Here is a 10,817-nt window from a genome sequence, read left to right on the forward strand (position 1 = left end):
CTTCTCTCAAGGAGTTTACACTCTAATAAAAGAAATTAAACATATACCTGAATAGGTACTATACAAAAGTCATAGCAAAGAGGGAAAATGTATGAAGAAATTACACTCATCTAAAGCCGAGTTTCTCAACCTCAGCACCACTGACATTTGTGGCCAGAAAACTCTTTATTCTAGGGGGCTGTCCTATACATCTTAAGATATTTAGCAACATCTTCACTCTCTGCCTACTAGATACTAGTAACACCAGTGTGACAGTCCAAAAAAATGTCTTCAAACACTGCCAAATGTCCCTTGGGGGTGGGGATGGGGAAGTTTATGTGTAGGGTAGGGGGTGGGGGCAAAATTTTTCCAGCTGATAACCATTGGTCTCAAGAATTCAAGACTTTATGAAGGAAGAAGCATATAAATTGGTCTTGAAGACTGGGTAGGATTTTAAGGGTCAGAGACTGATGGGAAAATGAGTAAGTTGACTGTAGGAAGCACAGACATAAATAAGTCTTTTAAAAGTTCTGACTTGCATATTAAGTTAGCACCCTGTCTGCTATCTGTTAACAGACTCTGGTTATATCAGGTCTCCATATTGGGAGCCCATCTCATAACTCGTATCCTTGATATTCTCCTTTCTAACAAAAAGAGTAGGCTTCAGGCTCAGTGCCCTCAGAAGACAAAAGCACCTATTGGATTTCAGAAATATAATGTTGTCTTCATTGCATAGATTTTATGGTTACCTTCAATTGGTGAAAATGAGATTTCCTTCCTGCTTAGTGTCATTAAAAACATTAAGAAGGCCTATAAAGAGGATGATCTGAAGAAGAAAATAATGAGTTTGGTTTTTTGAGTGAATTGGAGATGAGACTGAGTTGGTAGCAGGACGCCAGTGACAAGAAATACGAAAAAAATTAATTAAAAATAGAAAACATTTGAATACACGGTATGGATATGAAACACATGTGTAATACAGCAAAAAAACAAAACAGCAGGACACAGAAGGTAATGGAGACAAGTATTTTGTTGTCTGTTTTCCTTCTGTTTTCTTAAACAAAATCATTCTTATCTGTTAATGAGGCCCTCTATTACCATAAAAAATTACACTTCCAAACATGACATTCTGGAAGTGTCATTCTAAGAATGTCACTTTAGCATAACTAGAAAAATGTGAATAATATACACGCATGTTAATTCTCTTCTATCTAAAATAAATTAGTTGATTTTCTTAATGACTTGTCTATTTGACATTTTGGTTGAGTTAAGAAGGAGGGCTTAAAGCTCTGTGCTGCCACTGAAGGATATACAGAATTGATTTCTTCTTATTTCTGCGGAAGTTCGCTAGGCAAGCTACTGTGTCAAGTCATTACAATAATATTCAGCAGAAGGGATGCATTAATGTTGGTTGATATTGCCAACAAATTACAGTATGTGATACAAAACAATTTCTGCTCCATTATTTTCAGTTTGCCTTTTCATAAAGGTAAAATATGCAGGGGAAACAAACATTTACATTGAACACTGTTTGTATTCAGACGGATCCATGAGCTTTCGCCATGGAATTTGCCAAAACCAAGAGAGCCTCACAAATGGCATAGCATGTTAGAAAAGTTTCCATTTGGGCCACATCTATGCATACCACATGTATAAAAAAGAAATTGGTATAGCACAGTGAAAAATGATCTTTGAACTTACTTCTGTCACAATTCCAATTTTCCTAGTGTTCCAGTAGTTTAAGATTGGTAATAAGAACTTCCAAGGCCTCAAGTTCCAGTGGAACATCTGGTTACTGTCCAGCTGCTTGCAGTACATAGACTAAGTTACAAGGTCATGGAAGTTACACATTTCCCATTTAAAGTGAGGGTTGTTAATCAAAATGCAAATTATTACTCTATGACAAAAATGTTTTAAGCGAAAATGGGCTGTTGTTTAGACTGTGTATTTTTATGTACTCCAATGAGTCATTAAACCTCTGCCATTTCAGTAGGGAAGTATTCCTGTTGAATATTCAGTGCTATAAGCAAGAGTGTAGTCTATTTTTTTTTTTTTTTAAATAACCATTCTAGAGCTAAAAACAAAATACGATAATGCTGGCAATATGTAGGTAGAAAGTGATGCATATGTGAGTAATTGTGTTATAAAAACAGAGCATAATAGTCTTAATTGTTTTCCCATTTATAAACTAAATAATCTTATCAAAATGAGTACTGAGTATTGATCACCCTTGATGGAGAATATTACAAACGCACTAAAATTACTTTCATAGGCCATGTTATTAGTTTTAGCTAAAGATAAATAAAATAGTGTCCAAGATTTGTTTTATATTGGAAAAATGTAAAGCACTCTGTAAGTTTTATAGTCATGCTACTGTCAGAGCTCAGTTTTGGGAACAGTATCGAATGACTGACATGGCTTTCCCTTGGTACTCAGGGTTTTTCTACTTGCTCTTCTGGCTCGCAATTATAAGGAAAGCATCCTCTTGACCCTTGAGTCACTAGTTCTTACTATTCTCACTGCTGATACAGAATAGCTCCATAATTAGGGAAGTTGTACGCTCCTTCGGTATCTCCCCATCTCCCCAACACTCAACCATTCTCATCTCACAGTGTCAGAGCTAAGCAAGAGATTTCTCTAGCTGTGAAATGCAACAAACACTCTCTTCTTCTTGATAAAAGCGTTCTGCTTCTACCTACCCCGTCATTTGAACTCTGCTTAGGGAGCAAAACAAAGAGTGGCCAAAGGAATAACCACAGTGACCATATTCACAATGTTTTGCCAGCAAGAGGAAACCCCAAGGCAAGAACATTGGCCCTGCATGACCTGTATCAGCTCAAATAGCAGATATCCAGCCATGGGATAATACAGTGTTATTTAATACCCACAGAAGTGCTTACCAAATGCCAGATGCTGTTTTAAGTGCTTTACTTAACTCTCACAATTCATACAACACGAAGTAAGGTTTCATTATCCCCATTTTGCAGATGAGGACACCAGACACAGAGTAGCTAGGAAACTTGGCCAAGATCATAAAGCTAGCAAGTGGTAGAGTTAGGACATGAACCCAGGCAGTTTCTGCTCAGGAAGAGAGCAAATGCATGAAACACTCACACCCAGTTTTCCATTCAGCAACACAACCAAAACATGGCTTGAGCCTATGCTTAAAAGAGAGAAAAAGTAACCAGCAACAGTAATTTTAAAACTTTTTTTTCCCATCCTCTGATTTTCGTTTTTTGGTTTTGGTTTCGGTTTCGGTTTTGAGTTTTGAATTATGCAACCCTGGGGAAAGATCTGGATCACTAAACTAAACCTTCATCCTTCGAGTCAAAACAGGTGTGCACTGGGAAGAATCGATTTGCCCCTGTCCCTGAAAAACTGGAGCCAGAGCTCCTCGTATCTGAGTTAGACTACGGCATTCAAAGCCTGGGAGGTACACCTAGCGATAGGGAGAGCAGGAAGGGTGAGTCAGGGCCCTTCACCCCCAAACAGTCCCCACCCAACCTTACCAGTCTTATTCTACCCTTGCAGCCTCATCACCACCATCCAGCTGTGCCTATTTGTGAATCATTTCAGATTGTTCAGGAAACTAAGAAGAGCAGGGAGTATTTTTCATCTTCGTATTCTTCCAAATTTACGTAATAAAATTATGCCTGTGGGAGACAGCATCCACTCTCTGGTGGTAAAATGCAGGATTGCATAAGGCTCTGAAAAATCCTAGGGGAATCCGGCCACTATTGTAAATCTGAGAGAACGCAAAGGACAAGCAAAGAACTTGACAATGAAGATAACAATGATCTTTGCTAGTGGGTAGAAGATGAGCCTGGAGGTGAAGGAGCGATGCCTTTCCTTTACAGACTGTAAAACATTCATGTACTAAAGGTAAATGATTTCTTCCTCACTCTTTTTTGTATCATTCTTTGAAGTCACGATTAAAGAGGTGATTCCTAGTCTTGTAATCATGTCAACCAAATGTCACCAACCTCAAGCATACAAACCTAACCTGTTGCCCCATACTGTTGTCTAAAGCTCATCTACATATCCGTTAACCCCATTGCCATCAAGTCAATTCTGACTCATAGCAACCCAAACATGGGCAAACTAATTTCACACTTTCTGAGAAAATACATGCTTTCAGAAAATGTTGCCTGAGTGATCAAATCAGAGGGCACGATGGAAAAACAAGGCAAGAGAAACGGAATATAACTGCCCCGTGGGGTTTCCAAGGAGCAACTGGTAGATTTGAACTGCCAACCTTTTGGTAACCAGCCATAGCCCACCGCAGCTCTTAACCACTGTGCCACCAGGAATCCACATACAAGGTGGCAAAAATTAATGTGAGGAAATAAACATGCTGTGCAAACCAAACAAATATTGGAGAACCAGTAGCAGACTGTTAGTTATCTAGTGCTGCTATAACAAAAATACCACAAGTGGATGGCTTTAACAAACAAATTTATTTTCTCTCAGTTTAGGAGAAACCCTAGAGGAAGGCTTTTTTTCTTCTGTGGGCTCTGAAGGAAAGTCCTTGTCTCTTCAGCTTCTGCTTCCTGGTTCCTTGGAGATCTCCATGTGTCCTAGCATCTATTTTACCCCAACACCATTGGAAACCCTGGTGGTGTAGTGGTTAAGTGCTAAGGCTGCTAACCAAAAGGCTGGCAGTTCAAATCCACCAGGCACTCTATGGGACTGTCTGGCCTACAGGGTCTCTACGTGTTGGAATCGAGTCCATAGTAATGGGTTTGGTTTTCAGTTCTGCTCTGTTTGTTCTTTTAATCTCTTTTACATCTCAATAGAGATTGACTCAAAATACAGCCCACACTAACCCCACCTTATTAGCATAACAAAGACAAACCATTCCCAAATGGGATTATAACCAACAGGCATAGAAGTTAGGATTTACAACACATATTTTGGTGGGGACATAATTTAATCCATAACACAGATCCATCTTTGTTTGAAGAAGATGCAGAACAGACAGGCCACATTTGGAGCTGCTTCTAACAAAAAAAAAAACATGGGCAAACTAATTTAACACTCTCAGAGAAAATGCATCCTCAGTGATCAAATCAGAGGGCATGATGGAAAAACAAGGCACGAGAATCATCAACTGTATTACTTTTCCTCCCAGAGTGAGTCATTATTAAATTGTTACAGGTTGCTGTTGTTGTTTTGTTTTTAATATTTACTAGACTTTTTTTTTTTTTAGACTTGGTTTACTGGTGACATTTTGAACTGTGCCAAAATCCAGGACTGGCTTCAATCTGGCCACTGGGTTATATGTTCCTGAAAGGAAAATAATGAACTAAGTCTATTAAGGAATTATTTAAAAAAAAAAAAAAAGTTTTCTTAAAAACAAACGGTTTTCAAAGATTTTTCAATTCAGAGATATCTACAGAGGGGCAAAAAGCCACACACTCCCACTTTCTCAGATAAAATTATCTCTCACCAGAATGAATGGCAGAGATGAGACTTCTTTCTAGCATAAAAACAATTCAGTGTTTTCTTATTTTTATTAAATATCATGATTAATTCATCCAAAAAAAAATAACAAGGTATCAGACCAGGTACACTAATACCACAAAAGATTGAATGCCTACCCAAAAAAAAAAAAAAAAAAGCCTACCTACCCAGAGATAAAATCCTTCATGCTCTCCACAAGATTTTTGCAAAAACGTGGTCTCAGTTTTCTTTGAGAACCACAATAATATGTTCCCATTTTAATTGGAGATCATGGTTTCTCTCTAAACAATCTTTTACATAAAAAGACCTTCTAATTTTATTCTGTCTTCTGTCACTTTGGCATGTTATAGACCCAATCATAGTTTGTCAAAGAAAACCAGTCCCTCTTTCGAAAGTGAATAAAATGTTCATTTACCTCAGATAAATTTCCTCTTTCAAACCGACCATCTGGATCTAAATTAAGGTACCCTACTTTGAACATGGGTGTGCACACCATCTGCCTACCCAAAAGCACCAATTACTTCAGGTAAATGAACGTTTTACCTAATTCTAAGCAAGCACATTCTCCTATAGGAGATTATGGCATAAATACACACCCCTTTCATCTGTCTGCTGCATACCTATTTGAGGAAAAAGTGAATATTTGTTCTGTCTAGTAGAGATAATTTACTGTTTGCACGTAAACATTTCAAGAGAACTTATTTATTTGCAATTCTCAACAAGTGATGAGTTTTCTTTCTCAGAAAGACAAATGAGCAACACACAGTAGAAGATTTGCCTCAAGTAGGGAAAGATTGGACTCAATATGGAGCTTGCCTTCGGACTTTTCTCTGTTACAGTATGGGAACCATGAAAGGCAACTCTTCCCTGGGAAACATAACCAGTCCCCCCGCCCCATACCTAAACCAAAAAAAAAAAAAGAAACCCTTTACTGTCGAGAGGATTCCGACTCACAGAAAACTTACAGGACAGAGTAAAATTGCCCCACAGGGCTCCCAAGGATCGGCTGATAGAGTCGAACTGCTGACCTTTTGGTTAGTGGCTGAGCCACCAGGGCTCCAATACCAAGTTGGGGGTAAAACCTTCCTAGGGACAAAGGTATCTAACTTTCCTGCCCTCACCAAAATCCCTTCTCTCAGATCTCTGAGAAGTGCATCAAAGAATCAAATGGATTGAGTATTAATGAGTTACTGTTTCCGCATAGACTAAGTGGACTAAGTTGTAGTCTTGCTCTCTTAAGTATGTCAAGTTGTCAATGTGAACCTCAACTGGTAGATTAAATATTTGTTTTTATTACAGAAATTATCATATAATGAAATTGGCAAAAGTATGACTAGACACCAAGATGTCAGAGTTTGCATCTGCGTCCTTTTGCAGAGTGGGCTTTTAAAATACCAATTTACATTGCCTTTTTGTGACAAAATTATTACCGGTAAAAGTCCAACCCTGACTGAGTTCTTGCTATTGGTCTGTTTAAGAAATCTCCAAATAGCCACAGTAAGGAAAAAAAAAAAAAAAAGCTAATATATGGAATGTTGGCATAATTGGTAAACAATTTATTATATTTTCTTTTACCTTATCGACTCTAGTAGAAACATCCAATAAATTACCAAATTAATTGTGGTATTGAAGGAAACAAAAAGAAGAAGGGTAACTTTCTCTAAGATGCTGCTTAGAAATCAAGTCATCATGTGTTCTCCAGAACCACTGAATCTTGCAGTTCTATCGGGGTGTGGAATTTAGCCACATGTGCACTAGGTTAAACTTTCAACTAAGTTATTTATATGTTTAGGGAAAACTGAAGGAGAGTATTTGAATGCAAATATGTGCCAGGGGTATAAGAAATCAGTTATGGGTCAAGAAGAAACATCTGGACTTTTTAAGAGTCCTGTTAATTTGAAAGCACTGACCAAAACAAGCTCAGTTCCACCAAATATATCTTGGCGCAGTTCAAAAAACAGAATTTGTTGGAAGTATTCATTTTACTACAGCAAAATTTATCAGTAAATAAATAAATAGATTTTTTTTTTTACTGATAAATCTTGCTGTAGTAAAATGAATACTTCCAACAAATTCTGTTTTTTTTTTTTTTTTTTTTTTGCCATGCCAAGATATATTCATTTTACTACAGCAAGATTTATCGGTAGGGGAATGCAATTTCCAGTATTGACATTTTGATGTAACAAGCTTTGTTCTAAACATGACGTGCAAATTTACCTTCTATGCCTTTAGCCCATATTGGATATGACTGTCGGTTTAAAAAAACCTTTAATTTGTATTGCTTAAAACATGTTGGAGAAAGTGGTGGCAGATAAAATCCATACCTGATTTTAGGATTTAGGAAGTGAATAATTCACTTATGGGAAGCTTTAACAATCATGCAACTACTAAAGCATTTGGGTCCTTTATTTATGTGGGGTTACCTCACCGGGCTCTATCAATAAGGAAACTTTTGCATGCTCAAACAACACACTGACGTTTTCTCAGCCTCTTAAAAGATAACAGCTCCCTCTGAGAGTTTTCAAGCACCGTGAGCCCTGGCCTAGGACTCAGAAAAACCAATGTTCAAGTCCCAGCTCTCCATTGACAAGCCTGCTGACCTCAGGTGCCCTTAACTGCTGAGCCCCAGTTTTCCACTGTTGTGAGAGTCACTCAGGAACAAAGAGAGGCTCTCTCACTGGCATCGTTACTAATCTCCAACTTACCTCTAATCAAGTTGCTGGTTACCTTTTTATGTTTGTTTACTTTGTTATATTTCTAAACTTTTTTTTTTTTTTAACTTTGGTTGTTCCCCTGCCCTAGTCATTTAATCAGTTACTTTAAATGCAATGAGTCAAGTGAAAGATCAAGAATCACTTATACATTCATTCAACAATATATCTGAGAACTTACTACTACCGGACACCCGTAAGAGCTAACTAATATTTACGGTAGACACTCTATATGCCAGGTACAGGGTTAAATGTTTTTTGTTTTTAATGTATTTGCTCATGGGCACCTGCAACAATCCTATGAGAGATCGAAACTGCCTGAGTTCAAATCCCTGCTTTGTCAGTTCACTAACTACGTAATCACAGTTATTTGACTAATCTATATTATACCTTCATTTCCCCATCTGTAAAATATTGCATGATAATAGCTCCTACCCTACAGGGTTGTTGTAGGATAAATGAGTTAATATAGGCCCTCAGTAAGTAATAGAGGTTATCACTGTCAGGAATTAGAGGCTTAGAGAAATCAATCAACTTCCCCAAGCCTTCACCTGTTGGAGGGGCAGCTGGTATTTGAACCAGTTCTGTTGGACTCTGAAGTCCAACCTCTAAACAACTGGTGCAATGTCCCACAGCCTCTCAAAAATAAAATAACAAAATACTGTGCAAGTCTAAAACGCATCAAAGGCGCTCTTTAACAAGGCATTTGAGACTGACGGCAGGTTTTCTCTCCCTTCATCACTGGAGTCATTTCCAGGGGCAAAAACTCCAGAATAAGCAAGTGGAGTCACTGTGTGTTCCTGGAGAGCTGGTGGCTCCTGGAAGGGCATTTCTTGCTGGCACTGGACGTGACAGCCGCCCCTCCCGCCTCCACCCCCATTAGCCTGTCACAAGAAACTGCTAAGAATCTCATCTTCCAGTTTTGGAAAACTTCATGCGGCCAAAGCCTACCCTTTGTCCAGCGTTTGCCAGAGGGCTAAAAGTCAGAGTAGATGGACGTGGGAGGAGCATTTTGCCCTGACATCTTACCGCGATGCGCTGCTGCCCTGGCCTTTGGAGCTCACCTATTTTTCTTTGACAACTTGGCAGCCTTTTCAAGTCAATCTGGCATCGCTCAAATTACACACTCTCCTTTAGAAAAAGAGCCCTGCGCCGGGCTGGCTAAGAACTTTGGGGCGGAAGTGGGGAGGTCCCGACTAGAGGAGGGGGCGGAATTCATAGTTTGGAACTTGTGAGTGAGTTTGCATAGTGAAAGCCCAGGCATTTGGGAGACCCCGAGGACTTGGGGTGATGGTCTTCCATTACCTTTCTTCCTTCCCCCTCCCCTCTTTTCCCAAGTTTATCAGAAACCCGCCTGGTCCCCGGGGTCGCCGGCCGGTTAGCTGGTCCGGCCGCCAGGCGGGGTGGGGCGGCGTGGGGCACCGCCTCCCTCCCTACCTTCTCTCCCCGTGGAGGACGTAGGAGCTGCGGAAGAAGCCCAGGAGCTCGTTTTCAATCAGGGCGTTGTAAATGATCTTCAGGTTGTAATTCCTCTGCGCGTCCAAGGTCCGATTCAGCACCACCACCAGGACCTGCGTTTGTGGATAGAGGAAAAAGCCGGCCACCGGGACAGCACCGGACGCCCGGTCCTCGGCCACCTGCACCTTCTCGACCGCCACCCGGGAGGCGTGCAGCACCACGTAGCGGGTGGCGTTCCGACACGCTATCTCCACGTTGACCTCCCCTGAGAAGGTAAAGTTCTCCATGAAGGCGGTGAGCATCAAATTGTAGTGCAGCGGCTTGAGGTGACCCGACAGGCGCAGCTGCGTCCACGGTTGCCACTGTTCCCGCTCCTCTTCCGACGGCGGCTGGGCAGACGGGGTACCTGGGGTGGCGTCCGCGCCCGTTTCGGGCAGCGAGGAGTCCTCTCCCGCGTGGTGGTTGCGCCGGGCGGGTCCCGGGAAGCTGGCGTTGCCGCCGCGCGCGGGGAAACCCGCGGATCCGCCGTCGGCGCCCGGCGCTACGCTCGCCCCGCACTCGTCGAATCGCAAGCTGAGCAGCACTGCGAGCATGGTGACTGCGAGCAGCGCCACGATGGACACGGCGAAGGCCAACACGAGCCGCTTGTGTACCGTGATGTGGCGCTCCGTGGTGCGGGGTCGCACTCCCACGGAATCCGCCCACGGGTCCGAGAGCCCCCTGCCGCCGGCCCGGAGTGCGGTGTCGTCCTCCCCCATCGTGGCCGCGAAGGGTGAGCTGCTCTTCTCGGCCCCCTCCTCCTTCTCCTCCTTCTTCTTCCTCTTCTTTTTCTTCTTCTTTTTCTTCTCCTCCTCTTGTTGCCCCCGCTCGCCGTCCAGGGCCATCACACTGCCTCCTCCTCCTCCCCCGCCCCCTCTGGCACCCCCCGCGGGCGGGCCACCCGGGCCACCGCCAGCGTAGGCATCAGAGAGCGCACGCGGGCTGAGAGCGCGACGCCGGCTGGGACCCGGGGGGATGCGGGCCCGGGTCCTTTTAAGACGGGCACTGGCTGCAGGCGACGGCAGCCTCGGCTCCCCCCATCAGCCCCGCCTCTCTCCGGACAGGAGCGGCCGAGGCGGACTCTGGGAAGCGCCCAACTTGGAAAGCGTCTCGCTCACCGCACGGCGCGCTACTTGTCGGGCGGGCGCCGGGCGCCGGGGCACATGC

General features: G+C 42.4%; 1 protein-coding gene across 1 annotated transcript in view; it reads right to left on the reverse strand.

The window, feature by feature from the left end:
- The window catches only part of TRHDE (thyrotropin releasing hormone degrading enzyme), a 486,396-nt gene extending 475,901 nt beyond the window's left edge, over positions 1 to 10,495 (reverse strand). The window contains exon 1 of the mRNA XM_003405210.4: positions 9,591 to 10,495. Coding sequence (XP_003405258.4) covers positions 9,591 to 10,495 — 905 coding nt within the window. The remainder of the gene's footprint in view (positions 1 to 9,590) is intronic.
- Between the last annotated feature and the right edge of the window lie 322 nt (positions 10,496 to 10,817).

This window comes from Loxodonta africana, chromosome 4 (assembly GCF_030014295.1).
Source record: "Loxodonta africana isolate mLoxAfr1 chromosome 4, mLoxAfr1.hap2, whole genome shotgun sequence".
NCBI lineage: Eukaryota > Metazoa > Chordata > Mammalia > Proboscidea > Elephantidae > Loxodonta > Loxodonta africana.